This window comes from Chelonia mydas, chromosome 8, assembly GCF_015237465.2.
Source record: "Chelonia mydas isolate rCheMyd1 chromosome 8, rCheMyd1.pri.v2, whole genome shotgun sequence".
NCBI lineage: Eukaryota > Metazoa > Chordata > Testudines > Cheloniidae > Chelonia > Chelonia mydas.
In genome coordinates, this window is record NC_057854.1 from 83,524,946 (window position 1) to 83,539,560 (window position 14,615).

At 44.3% G+C, this 14,615-nt stretch overlaps 1 protein-coding gene across 5 annotated transcripts in view; it reads left to right on the forward strand.

Annotated features, from left to right (window-relative positions):
• The window catches only part of ERICH3 (glutamate rich 3), a 64,810-nt gene that overhangs the window by 46,537 nt on the left and 3,658 nt on the right, over positions 1–14,615 (forward strand). For 3 of the 5 annotated variants that reach the window (XM_043552702.1, XM_043552699.1, XM_043552701.1), the window contains 2 exons: positions 7,248–7,385; positions 12,007–14,102. In XM_043552702.1, the coding sequence (XP_043408637.1) occupies positions 7,248–7,385; positions 12,007–14,084 (2,216 nt within the window). In that variant the 3' untranslated portion in view covers positions 14,085–14,102. Of the gene's footprint in view, positions 1–856; positions 1,340–7,247; positions 7,386–12,006; positions 14,103–14,615 lie in introns of all 5 variants that reach the window. The other 2 variants (XM_037907726.2, XM_043552698.1) reach the window with 1 other exon arrangement.

Here is a 14,615-nt window from a genome sequence, read left to right on the forward strand (position 1 = left end):
TGCCAACTTTCACGTGGTGAATAAGCACCCCGACTTTCACAATAAAATCAAGCCAATCCCATTTCAAAACAAGGCCAAAACAAGCCAATCCGTAAGAACCCCAACACTCTACGTGACTAGATCCCCCCAGCGTGTAGTCTGGGACTGTGGTGGGTCTGCTGGGCACCCCGACTCTCTTCCCCACCCTCACTTGCCCCTGCTAGCCGGGAGCCGATCAGAAAAAAGAAGCAACAAGCAACAAGCCAAATAAGTTACAAGCCAAAATCTAGCCAAAAAGCAACTCGCAAGCCAATTAAGCCAAAACCAAGCCCAATTTCTGCATTTTTTCATGGGTTTGGTGTGTCTGGATGTGAGGGGTGCTAGAAAACCAGAACTACATTGTAAACAGCAAGGATTAATACTGTATGGTGTTGATTCCTGTGTGGTTCACAAGAGATTTCTAATAGATCCATCGAGATGTTATGAATGCGCTGAAGAACTCTGTCTGTTGAAACTTCTTGTCGAATACAGCAGGAGGAGTTTGTTGTAACCCCTTTCCAACTGGTTTCAGAGGTGGTCTTGGAAGCAGATCTCATGTATCATTGGTAGAGATTTCCTATGGTATGGTTACATTATTCGAAATAAAATATGTTAAGTGGCTTTGGTTAACTGCTTGTTGTTCGTTTCGGGTAATGGGCCTATCTATATAATTATGAGGCATTTTGTGCCAGATCTTCAGCTGGTCTAAAGCAAAACAATGGCACTTTACCCCAGATGAGGACCTGGCTTTTCGGGCACAGCTAAATGAACTGGTGCACAGTGAGGACAGATGCTTTATAGAAAAATATTAAAATGAAATTATGTTTACTGTTTGTAGATAGGAAGTCTGCATCCTCTCTCTCATCCAGCAGTACTCTGTATAGCAGTGAAGACGACTCTGAAGCTGAAAAGACGAAAGACCGTGTTAAGGGCAATGAAAAGGAAGACATTGACAGGACAGCGACATGTGCGAAGTATGGAAATGATACTTGGGAAAGCAAGCCTCAGGAAAATCAGGAAATTGATGCAGTGGAGGAAGAAATGGATGAAGCAGAAGAGACAAAAGCAGAGGCTGTGATGAGGGAAGAAGTTGAGGTTCTTCATGGAAGTATCATGGAAATACATCATCAAGGCATAGATGAACTCAACGGGGAACTCAGGCATGTAGGGTCAATAGAAAATACTGCAAGGGAAGAGGGGGAGGAGGATGGAAGCAACACAAGGGAAGATGGGGAGGAGGTTGTTCTAGTGCATTTGGAAGGCAGCACTGTGGAAGCTGAGGCTACAAACAAGGATCCTCCTGAGGTTGATGAAGGGGGTGGTAAGTATAGTCTCTTGGAGGAGATGTGATATGTCCAGTGCATGTAAGTGTTGTGTCATCTTACCATTAGTGATCGAGATGGCATTTTGATACAGCATGAGAAATTCAGTTATTGGACTATTCTTAGTGTACAATGTAAAACTGTCAGAATGTCATTTTGCTGTATGTGCCAAATAACCACCGGTGGTGTGTTGTAAGTTCATAGTTTGATTTTATGGGTTTTCCAATGTAAGGTTTGGCTGTTCTTTTTTCATCTCTCTCACTCGTTGGCGTAGTATGTGATAATAGATTTATATATATATTTTCATGGACTGCAATACCCTTAAGTTTGACATCTCATGTAATTTTATAAAGCTTAGTGCCCGTTTAGATCTCAAGCATAGGAAGTCCTAGAGAATTCTTATGCCAGCTCAGATGAACTGGTTTGTAATTCTTATAATTCCAGTTTCCATAAGGACTCCGAAAAATCTCTTTTATATCATGGTGCCATGCATAGGCAACCAGACTGGGAATCATCAGACATGGTTTCTGTCTCAAGCTCTGTCACTGACACACTGTCTCACCATGAGCAAATCACGTAACCTCCCCATGCCTCAGTTTGACTGTTTGTAAAATGGGGATATTAGTGCTCCAATCTCACAGCTATTGAGGGATGTTTTGGGGGCTGGGGAAGGAGTATAGCTATACCCACATGAGTAAGGCAGTGCAGGATTGCATACTTGGGTGGGAAGAATATAAGTACTCGGTGTGGAATTTCATCTGGATAGCGGGGAGAGTATCCTGATAATAATACTGGGAATGTCAATGTAAAGTAATGAAGTGGCCTTCTGTAGTGATGCAGATGTGAAGAAAGGGAGTCATAAGCCACACTAGACAATATTTCTGACTGTATTTCTATGGATGTCGATTTTGCAGTGGATTATATAATGCTCTCATGTAGTTTTAATAGATGTTTGTGGTTTGTTTCTATTGCTTTCTGCTCGAGTGCGTCATGTATCAAATAGCACCATGTGTGCAAAGCAAACACTGTTGAATGCTATGCTATATTATTTGCAAGTCTCTTGGTGTTGGATTGCTTTGGATTGCACTGTGTGCTTTGGTTTTGCTATGTTATGCATTCAAAATTGAAGAAGAGGGAATAATTTACTATTCAGGAATTCTATTGAATTATTTATAGATGTGTGTTTCTTGAAACTTTCCTTTTACTTGCATGAGGCATCTCAGCTTAAGCAACTTCACCATTAGACTGTTAGATAAGTATTAAGTGTGGTTGAAGATTGAAATAATTAGCAATCATACAGGTAGGATAAAGTGCTGTAATAAAAAAGGAAGAAAGGGCTAATCATATGTACTGAGCTAATGACCTGCCATGGGTTTGGCACAAAATAAGACCATTGTTCTTATTTGATCAAATTCCTGGGTGTTGAAATTAAACCATTTTATACTGTATTTATAGATTTGAATGAACATTGCATTTGGAATGACTTCTCTCTTTAAGAGGCCCTATTTCAGTTGTCAGGATGAGTAAGTGACAGATGGGATAAGCGCAGTGATGAGCTGCCAAAATCTTAACAACGGGTTCCCTCCTCATCCCACGAGGGGGTCGTTGCCCACCCCCGACCCCCGGGACTCCTCTCCATCCAAACCCCCCGCATTCCTTGACGCCCCCCCCAGGACCCTTGCCCCATCCACCCCCCTCCCCTGTTCCCTGACTGCCCCCAGAACCGGGCAGGAGGGTCTCGTGGGCCACTGTAGTGGGTGCCCACCCCACCCCTAAGAGCCAGAGGCACCTGCCGGGGGGTGAGGTGGGGAGTCCCGGTGGTGCTTACCTGGGGCAGCTCCCAGGAAACATCCGGCAGGTCCCTCTGGCTCCTAGGGGCGGGGTAGCGTAGCTGGGGGGGAGCAGGAGGAGTGGATGCTCCCCCCACTGATCACATCAAAAGTGGTGCCTTAGGCGCTGACTCCCTGGGTGCTCTGGGGCTGGAGCACCCAAGGGGAAAATTTGGTGGGTGCAGAGCACCCATCGGCAGCTCCCCGCCCCGCGCCCGGCCCCAGCTCACCTCCGCCTCCTCCCCTGAATGCACCGCCCCGCTTTGCTTCTCCGTGCCGCCCCCCCCGGCTTCCTGCAAATCAGCTGTTTGGTGGGAAGCCAGGGAGGACTGAGAAGCAGGCCGCGGCTTCCCGCTCAGGGCGAGGGTGGTGGAGGTAAGCTGGGGCGGGGAGCAGTTCCCCTGCTCACCCCCGCCCCAGCTCACCTCCACCTCCCTGGGCCTGAGTGGGAAGCTGCCGCTTGCTTCTCAGCCTGCTCCGGCTTCCAGCGAGAACAGCTGATTTGCAGGAAGCTGGAGGGGGCCGGAGAAGCAGAGTGGGGCGGCGCATTCAGGGTAGGAGGCGGAGCGGAGGTGAGGTGAGGTGGGGCCGGGGGTGGGGCGGGGAGCTGCCGGTGGGTGCTCTGCACCCACCAAATTTTCCCTGTGGGTGCTCCAGGGCTGGAGCACCCGTGGAGTCAGTGCCTAAGGCACCACTTTTGGCCAGTTGTTAAATTTAGAAGCCCTTTTAGAACTTGTTGTCCCTCGCGGAACAACTGGTTCTAAAAGGGCTTTTAAATTTAACAACCGGTTCTAGCGAACCGGTGCGAACTGGCTCCAGCTCACCACTGGATAAGCATAGTGCAGATAAAAGAACATGTACTTCTCCATCAAATCTCACAGCATCTTTACTGCCTGGAGAATGTCTAAAACTCAGGGGCAGACAAGGGAAAATGAGGACAAAACAAGGGCTAAGTGGACAAAAATAATCATTTATTCATAGAAGTTAGAGATATGAAAGACCTAGTAGATCCCATCCAATCCAGCTCCCTGCTGGTACAGGATTGTCTTGGTGAATTTGGGAGAAAATAAAGAATTTGTCAAGGAATGACGCAAGTAATGAGAGAATACGGGCCAGGACCTCTTTGAAAGGAAACGAACATTGTGAAAAAAGGATTTGATGGGTAGCACATGCCACGTTGGGAATCAAACTTTCTTTAGGGCCTGATCCCACAATCACCCCCTACTCACTAATCTAGGAAATGCTGGGCCAGTCCTGAAAATTGCAGAGTGGCATCCACTTCCAGAGAGAGCCAATGAGAGGTGAGCAGTTCAGCATCTTGCAGGAGTTGCAAAATCAGGCTCTTAGCTCTATTCTGCACCTGGGCTCCTTTATTTCCTTGTTAAGCTTTCTGTCGCGACTGCCCTTCCTCCTATATCCTTCCTCCTTCCAATGAGTTTTATTTTTCTCACAGAGTGATTTTATGCCCTGCCCTGTTGGCTGGTAGCAGATCCAGTTATTGACTGTGCTCCTGCTGACCAGTCTGGTTTTAGATGTTGCAGAAATATTAACCAGATATTAATTTACATGTAAAGGAGACCGTAAGATGAAAAGCTTGTCTGGGCTTATTCAGTTGCCAGCTGAGGCTGGGGGAGGCACCATAAACATGGAAGTTAGAATTTTAGAAGGTATGTAAATACCTGCTGTGCATTCTCTGATCTTATTGTGGACTTTGTGACAAGAAGGAGACATCACTCATCCCAAGAGACAGAATTACTGTGTGCTGTATTTGTCATCCTGCTCGGGGCTCTGTGTTTTGACTGTCAATACTCCCTCTTGTCATATATGTAAACTGGGAAGAATGGGAACTGCCAGCTAATCAAATGGCAGGACTATAAGCAGGTCAAAGTAATAAGGTATGGTTCATATTTAACAAAGCTTTCGGGACTTCAGTGAACCTGAAGAAAATGCTATCTATGCTTCTTTAGCCTGATGCAGCAAAGGAGTCTCCTGGGGGCGAAGGGCATCTGTATAGTGTCCAAATAACTCCAGGGGAGTGCAGTGGCTTCACGCTGGGGCTAGTACATTATTTAACCAGAACAAGAGTGGGTGGAGGTAAGGCCTGAGGAGAGAGAACAGAGAAGATGGGGAGAAGCATAGCAGGAAGGCTGAGGTGTGAGGAAGAGATGAGAAAAAAACAAGGATGAGGAAGAAAAAATAATCATCTAGTCACCTAGGAAGGACCTAGTGAGTGCCATCCAGTCCACCTCCATCCCTGCATGGGATTGTTCCCTGCAGTATGGTTTGTTCAGGCTCCATTTAAAAGCCTTAAGTGAAGGTGTCTCTCACTTCCCCTGGGAGGCTATTGTGCAGCCACACACCGATCCTGCTTAGGAAGCTTTCCCTGCCATTCAGACTAAATTTGCTGTTCCTTGATTTTGTCCTATTGCTCCTTGGGAGCTAAGGAGGCAGGGAACTGGAGGAGAAGGAGAGAAGGAAACAGTGTGGTGGGAGGAAAGGAAAGATGACACTGAGAAGATTGTGGTGGGGAAGAGAAGCAGGAAATATTGTAGGTAAAAACAAAAGGAAAAGAATAATATAAAAGCAGAAAAGGAAGTGGAGAAGTTGTGGGGAGAAAGGGCAGCAGAAGAGAAAAAAACAAGCCTGTGGGAAATGGTGAGAGAGGAAGAGGAAAGGAAAGAAAGTAGAATGGCAAGATGTGGAGAGAGAATAGGGGGAAATGAAGAATATAAGAATGGGGGAAAAAAGGGGAGGGAGGGGAGAGGAGTTTGACTAGCGACCATCTGGTCCCTAATCTACCCTGAAAACCAGTTGGACATAAATGTGTCACCTTTAGTCCTTCCAATAGAGTCCCTCATTGCCATGAGTAATTCTGAAATACCAGGCAGCTTAAACCCCATTATATGCACAGCTAGAAGGTTAAACAATGTTGGTGTTTATTCTCCAGTCTCAAAAGCATTAATAGCTGTTGTTTTCCATGCATAGCTCGGAGGAACCTCTCCCCTCTATACACTCCCTCCTTCCAATGAGTTTTATTTTTCTCACAGAGTGATTTTCTTTGTGTTTGCCATAACGCAGTAGCATTATCTGAAAGCAGGAAAGTTCACTGCTTTGGTTTGGAAATGGGGCTAGATTGGCAGAAATGCAGTGTTGATAATACATCTCCCTTAATAAAAATAAATGCAATATAACCATATTATATAACTTTTGAAATTGAAGCCATAGTTGTAGCATTACCTGCATGGTATTTGGAGGGAAAAGCCCAGTTTGCAGGAGGGAACAGTTCGGAGGAGGCACCAGGAAGTTAATTGTATGCATGGCTAGAACCAATGCTAGCTGCCATTACAGCATCTCTGTAAACAGTTCTTTCAACAAAGAACCAGTATAATTTTACAAGTATATGATCCTCTAATTTTATGCCTTAGCACGTGGTAATGCAACACTAATGGAAGGGATAGCACAACCTTAACTATAATGCTACAAATGTAACATGTATATCTTGACTATGAAACAAAATCTTAAACATCATAGATGTTGCTTTTAGGAGAAGCAAATATTTCTCTGCCTATATATAGGGATTTACATTCATATATGATCATGCATCAAGGTAAGACTATGTCTTCAGCCAATTCTACTACTGTGAGGAATTTAAAGAATCATCAGAACTGTATATGGAAACTTTAGTATGTAAAAATATGGTGTAAGTTTTTTTGTTTTTGTTTTAAGTAGACACAGGACAATAAAAGCTTTCTGTTCATCAAACAATTTTGTTGCTTGTGCATGCAAAGCATTTTAACAAAGGTAGTTTTGTGTCTTTGCAATGTTTTTATGGCTGATTTCTGCATGTATGTTTGTAGATCCTCCTGCATGCATTTTTATAATGGGTTGCCCTTTGATTTGAATATACTTCAAAGCATTATCACTGGTGAAGGCTTACTAGATTTTAATTAACCCTGCACTGATAATATGGCTCTCATTAAGCCAATTTCAGACAACTGAATGATTCCCTTTTCCCTTAGGCTTTCGATAATTTCTCTTCCTTGCTCCTTGTTTAATAATTCTGTGATATTTTTTGAAGATTGCAAATCAGTCCAAGAGAAAATAGCAGAGGCAATTGAAATAGATCATCGTTTGAGTTCTGAACCTGAGCCCAGTGATTCCAGTACAGATGAAGAAGAGGAGAACTTCACAAGTACAGCTCATGATTTAAAAGAAGGTGAGGTCAACTAATCTGATCAGCGGACTGGATTAAATTTCACTCTGCACTGAAAAGCCATTTATAGAACAGTTACTTCCCTCTTTCACCTTCCTTTTCATACTGGCATCTCTGCCTCTGCTTTCCTTTTCTTTCCTCCCCTGAATAAAATTGTTGCACTGATTAGTTAGCCTCTAAAACTGTAAAGCTTGCAAAACGGATACCATTTAGGAGCTGACAGTAATTCTGGATAAAGAGTTGAGGCCATGAAAAAGTGATTTCTAGTGGAGACTGCTTCAAAAAATAGGTATCTGTTAAGTTTCACTTTGCTTCCAGCCTAATCCATATATTAATATGAGGCCTAATAGGGAAATGCAGTCTTAAGACAGGATGCTTCTATTTATATGAATGAAAAAGGTATCACCTTTTACTGGAATGATCATCAATATGCATGCGAGTGCCCATGGTCTGAGTTCCAGCCTAGAGTTCAACAGACTATGTTGTGTCCCCAACTCACCTCCTTCCTAGAGCTTGGCATTATTGACAGTAACACAACAAACACCTCAACTGGAGCTCGGCTGTTCCAAGGGTTTCCATCTAGGATTTTCTCTGGACTCACCAGTTCCTGCCTGGAATCTTAATCCAGGATTTTAACATTAGAACCAAGGATTGCTGAACAGAAGAGCCCTGCATTTTTACACTGGGTTTTAGAGTCAGCCAAGTTACGTTAGTAACAAACCCTAACGAACGTAAATGTTCAGGTTCTTCTTCAAACAGAAGTCAGGTTCAGAGACACATAATGGGAAAAAGAATAAGGCCATAAATTATTTGACTTTAACTTCCCTGATTGTACCTGATTATCACAGAATATATCATGGTGGCCTCTCAAATGCCTGGAGTATTCTGTCCCCAGAGAAAGAAAGAGTTCACTGGTAGAGTAGTGATGCTGCTGGAAGAGCAGAGTGCTTTACGTCGGATGAATGCCTGGACTGGGAGTTAGGAACCCACCATTTCTGGTGGGTTTAATTTTCCTTATCATTCACTAGGGCCAAAATTTTCAAAAATAATGGGTCATTTTGGGTGCCAACTTTCGGACAACTTAAAGGGAGCTTAATTTTCAGGAGGCTTTGGTTGGGCACTGAGAGATTGAGATACCCAAAGGCACTAAGGACTATTTGAAATCTTGGCCTAGATGTTTATCTAACTTTATTACACAAGACATTGCTTTTAGGCATTAGCAAAATGTGGCTGATTTGTGAGTAAAGCACATAGGCGTAGACAACTTATTTTTCACATTTACAGTAACATACACACTTGGCTACTCAAATAAATATAGACAATTTTTCCATAAAGTAAATGGTGAAGTTCTTTCTTTACTCCTGTTCTCCTCCTTCGTGAATTACAGAAGCTTTCAGATTCCAAAATTTGTCAGGTTTGATTGTGTTGTTCTGTGAACTTTAAATATAATGGCACAGATGGATGCCATCAGCACTTCAGCTCCCAGAATTTTTGCTGCAGACTGTTAAATTATACAAGCATAGGGACCAAAAGTCACTATCTTTTTGTGGATTCTACTATGTTTTTTTAAATTAACCTATAAATATAGGGCCAAGTTGTTAAAAACAATTACTAATGAACAATGAGTGTCTGGCAAAATTGCCATGGAGCTTGTTTTCTTACAAACGACAGCCAGAATAGCTCCAATTAAAGAACAAAAACTGTTTGTAACACATCAGTCTATTGAAAGAGCATATGTTCATACCTGGATTTTGTCCATTTCCTAACTCAATTTAATATTAGTTGCTGGTTAGTTGTGTTGCCACCGGGAACCAAAGTGGCTTCAAAGAGCTGCATTGCTGCATTCAGACACTCCAGTTGTGTTTTGCAGCCTCAGCCAGGAAATAAAACATTCTCTGGGCCTGACTCTGTTCTCACATCATAGAGAACTCCTTTGAAGTCAATGGAGTGACACTGATGTAGACCAGCATGAGCTCAGAATCAGACCCTCAGGGTTTCATCCCAGTTGTTCAAAGGAGCCATGTTTCAATATGAGACAGTTGCTGTCAAACAGGTGACCAGACTGGAATAGGATCAGAACTAGAGACAGTTTCTAGACCTGACTTTGCCTACAGTGCACTTCAGAGCTTCTTCTGTGGCTAGTGCTAAGACGATAGCTGAAGCGTATATGTGTGTGCCTATATGTGTGTGTTGCAGGTGGCAGAGCTCTTCCCTCCCCTAGCCTGCTCTGCCCAGCTGTGTGATGCCAGTTGGTCTTTTGAATGAGATACATGCAGAACGCAAGAGAGGGACCCCCTCTCATGGAACAACCCACTTGACTGACTTTTTAAAAATGCTATTTTTAATAAATACATACAGTTTATTTTTTCTGCATTGAAAGTCAAATATTAGCAGCCTCTGTCCCATGGATCAATTACATATTAAGAGCAAAATACCAAATTAGCCCGACGCAGGGGACAAGGAAAGCAGCTCTCCACACGCTCTTTTAGCAGAGGAGAAAGGAGGTGGAATATGCTGACTGCAATGAACAAAACTGAATGCATCACCAATCTGTTAGAACTGGGTGATGATGACACTATGCTGTGACCACAATGAATGATGGTAGCTTACAGTATTTTTTCACATAAGGGTTCAGGTTCCATTAGCAGAGGAAAAGAGAAAGGGTTATTGTATTAGCTACTTGCTAAATCTGACCTAGAATACGTTGTCCAGTGTCAGCTACCATTTAGTAAAATAGGAAGGAGATTATTGCCTCGAAGAGGATGCAGCATATGACATAAGGTAGGATGATGGGTTGGGAGGTTTTACCTTATTCATACTGCAAATGAAACTTAAAGATGATTTATTAGACATTTTAAGAATTATTGGCAATAGGACTGAGTTTGGATGAAGATTTGACGTGACCCAAATTCAGGAGTGCCTGGATGTGGTATTTTTGGTCTGAGCCCCTTTTCTAAAAATTCTGATGGGGATTGATAAATGAATGGAGAGAGAGGATTTTTTTGTTTGTTTGTTTTTTTTGTAACACTGCTAAAAGTCTAAAACCTGAGGGACCTATAAAAATGAGGAAGCTGGCAGTAAATATAAATAATCAACTCACTGCAAAGCACATCTCTCTTAGAGGGTATTGGCAGAGGATGGAAGGCACGATTTCTGTTAGGTAGCAAAGTGCAAAGTCGGGGTTTTTTAAGCTGTATTGGTCACATGACCAGAGATCATATTACGTGTGGTCAGGTGAGAGGGGAAAAAGTGCGGCTGCTTCAATTGATTTTTATTTAGATTTCTCTCTTGCCCGCCCTCCAACTCAACCCCTCTGTTCTCTCTCTCTCTTCCTCCACCCATCCCTGATCTCTGTCTAGGGTGACCAGAGGTCCCAATATCATCGGGACCATCTCGACATTAGGGGCTTTGTCTTACAGACGCGACTATATCCCCTCATCCGGAAAAAACAAACAAACAAAAAATGTGTCCTGATTTTTCACACTTGCTCTCTTCTCTGTCCGCTCCATGGCACTCCCTTTCTCACCTGTTCTGTCACTGCCATCCTGTTCCCGCTCTGCTTTCAGCCTCTCCAACTGCACAATGCTTCCCCTGGTTTCCACTCAAATGGACCTGCTTACGGCAGTAAACTCTAGCCTCCTGAACTCAATGCCACCTGCAGGACAGGACAAAACACTGCAGCATGTGGCCGCATTCACCGATTCCTCTCTCATGTCAGTGCTGATATAGAGCGAGGAAAGTGACCTTAGGAAGTTGGCCAGGCCAATGGAAGGTCCTGGGGGAGCCAAATGGGGAAGATGAGAGCCTGTTCATCTTCCTGTGCCAAGGCTGTGGCCCACAGAGCAATGTGCTTCAGGCCAAGGATCTGAACCATCTCTAGGTAGACATTGTAGAGATGGGCTGATGCAGCATGAACATATGTTTAGGCCCAGCCAGGCTAAAGAAGACAGTGACTGAGGGTTGTGGAAATATAAGAAGGTGAGAGTAGAATAAATCAAATAAAGGCAGGATGGCCTTTCCCCCACTTTTGATTTTTCATATGTCCCACCAGAGCACAGTGTCTGGAAAGCATGATTCTTTTATTCTCTTCAATGACATTTAGGGCCAGTTTTTCCAAAAATAGACCAGATCCTGAATTATGTGTACAGGCACAGGTGCACTGGCACAAATAGGTAATTGTGCTTGCCAAAGGCTTGATCCTGCACCCCTGAATTCAGTGAGAGCTTCGGCCCTTGACTTCAAAGAGGATAGGATCAGGCCCCAAATGTGCACAAGTCATTACCCATTTTGCAGGCACAGATGTATATTCTATCTCCTCCTGTACATACTTATTTTGCATGACCTATTTGTGAATATTTAAATCTCAGTGCCAAGCCTATGGCTACTTCCGCCATGTACCCTGAGGTCACTTCTGGGCCGTGCAACATCATTTTTGTTTCAATTATTTGTGCCTGATGCCAGAATGACAGCACTGGAAACAGCAGGCCAAGTTTCCTCACACATTACCCAGCCTAAAATCCTTGCACTGATTTGGAACAATGGCATCTCTAATAAACACCTCATAAAAAGCCTTAAAATTAACGTATTTATTACAATAAAACTAATGTTTTGATTACTTCCTCAGATGGAGCTTTCTTGGCAGAAGCAGCAACAGCATGTGAAAAGCAGAAGGCAGGAGAGCAAGTGGCACAAGAGGGGCAGATGGTGGATGAGGAAAAAGCACTTGAGGAGCAGGAGGAGTTTGTAGCTGAGGAAGGAGCCACTGACACTGAAGAGGCAGGCAGCGAAACAGCTCTGGAGATAGATTTGCTGGCTAAGAAAGAAGAAGCAGCTGTGATGGGACAGACAGTGGAGAATGTACTTACAGTAAAAGAAGAAGCATCTAAGGAGAAGGCTAGACTGGAAGAAGATCTGGAAGAGAGTAGGGTAGGTAAGGAAATGGCATTTCAGGGAGAGGAGGCACCTGAGGGAAATGTAGCTGTGGAGGAAGACATAAAGGAAGGAGAGGAGGCAGTGGAAAAGACCGCCTCTGAGGGAAAGGTGGTGGAGGAAGTATCATCTGAAGGAAAAGAGGTTGTTGAGGAGGTGCCTGAGGGAGAGGAGGCTGTGGAGGAAGCAAAATCTGAGGCAGAGGAGGCTGTGGCAGAGGCAGAATCTGAGGGAAAGGAGGTTGTGGAGGATTCAGTTGCGGAGGCAGAGAAGGCTATGGAGAAAGCAGACTCTGCGGGAAAGGAAGTTGCAGAAGGAGAATTGGAAGGAGAGGAGGTTGTGCAGGAGGCAGCTTCTGAGGGATGGGAGACTATGGGAGAGAGAGAATTTGTACGGGAGGAGTCAGTAGAATCAGTGAAGGTTCCCATACTGGGAGCAGCAAGTGAAACAGAGGAATCAGTAGAATCAAGAAAGGTTCCCATCGGTGAAGCAGTGTCTGAAGTGGAGGAGGCAGCAGCAACAGAAACATCTGAGGAGGAGGAGGATGTAATGCAAACAACCCCAGAGGAGGGAGAGACAAGAAATGAGGCCACAGAAGAGGAGTTAGACGGAGAGGAATCACCATCTCTGAGGGAAGAAACCTCACTGGACAAGGAAATAAAAAGGGACACGGCAATAGAGGAAGACGCACACAAAGATGGGGAGAGCATAATGGAAGCATCTGAAGAGGAAGAAGCAGCAGAAGATCCAGAATCTGAAGAGGAGGTAGTAGAAGAAGGAACATATATAGGGGAGTCAGTGCCTGAGGAAACAGCATATATGGGAGAAGAACTGGTGAAGGCTGGTGAGGAGGAAGTGACAGAGGAAGTGGAAGAGAAGGTGGTGTCCCAAGCAGTAGTTCCTGAAAAGAAGTTGGTAATAGAAAAAAAGGTACCTATTGCTGAAGAGGCAATAGATAAAGCCACAATAAAGGTAGAGGAGTTGGCTGAGGGAGCAGCAGTGGAGGGTGTGGTGGTAACTGAGGCGATGGCAATGGAGGAAGTGGAAGTGGCTGAGGAGGTGGCCGAGGAATCGGCAGAGAGAGAGGGAGAAGAAATGTCAGAAATAGAATCTGAGGAGGCAATGTCAGTGGAGGCAGCAGGCAATGGGAAAGTAACGGGCAATGAAACACCACCACAAGGGGAGGAGATAGTAGAGAAACTAGAACCTGGTGAGAAAGAAAATGCAGAGGTATTATCAGACTGGGAGGTGCAGACAGAGGATGCAGGACATGAGGAGGGCATGGAAGAGGAAGAGGCAGGATCGGAAGACCAGAAGGTGATGACAGAGGGGATAATACCCGAAGAAGATATGAGATCAGAGAGAACATTGCCTGAGGTGGAGAAGCTGATGACGCCGTCATCTCTGAGGGATGAAGTGGAAGCTGTGGAAGCAGCACCTGAGGTAGAAGGCATGACACAGGAAATGGCATATCACCCAGATGTAGTGGAGAAGGAAGCAGTCCTTGTGGAAGAGTTAATGGCAAAAGTGAGACGTAGTGGTGGGAATGACAGAACAGAGGAGCGAGAGATGGAGACAGTGGAGGAGAAAATCACACTGAAACAATTAGACACAAGCGAAAAAATAAAAATAGGAAAGACAGAGACATTGGCTGAATATCCACAAGGGCTTCATGGGCGTACAGATCTGCTTGAAGTCCAGCACAAGGAAGAAACTCCTGCACATATAAAGACAGATACCACAGAAACATCCATTACAGAAGAGAGAAACTAAGGAGCTCCATGGCACATGGTGAGTATCAGTATGAGCCAGATTGCTACCTAAAAGAGGAATTGATTTTATTTTTATTACATTCCTTTGTAAGGTGTCCAAGGCTGCAGTACCTAGGCTAGTGCTATCAAAGCACCAGCTCTACTGAATGGTGAAATACTGGGATTCATTTGGAGGAGATAGGTAGCCATGATTTTCTTCCACCATTTATTATATTCTTCACTTTCACTTCAAAGGTTTTCTAAGGGTTTTCATTGCAAAATCAAAAGTGACTCTGAGTTGCATTATGAACATTCTCAGCTCAGTTTAATGTCTGTGTCTCATACCTTCATTCACGCTGAGTGGTACTGTCCTCCATGAGTAGTGCCATTGGTTACACTGGGACTATGTATAGGAAAAAATGTACTTATGGCTGAAGAGGCAATAGATAAGGTCACAATGAATGTAGAGGAGATGGCTGAGGGAGCAGCAGTGGAGGGTGTGGCAGTGACTGAGGGGGTGGCCAAGGCCGAGTGGTGGTGGTTGAGGGGGTGA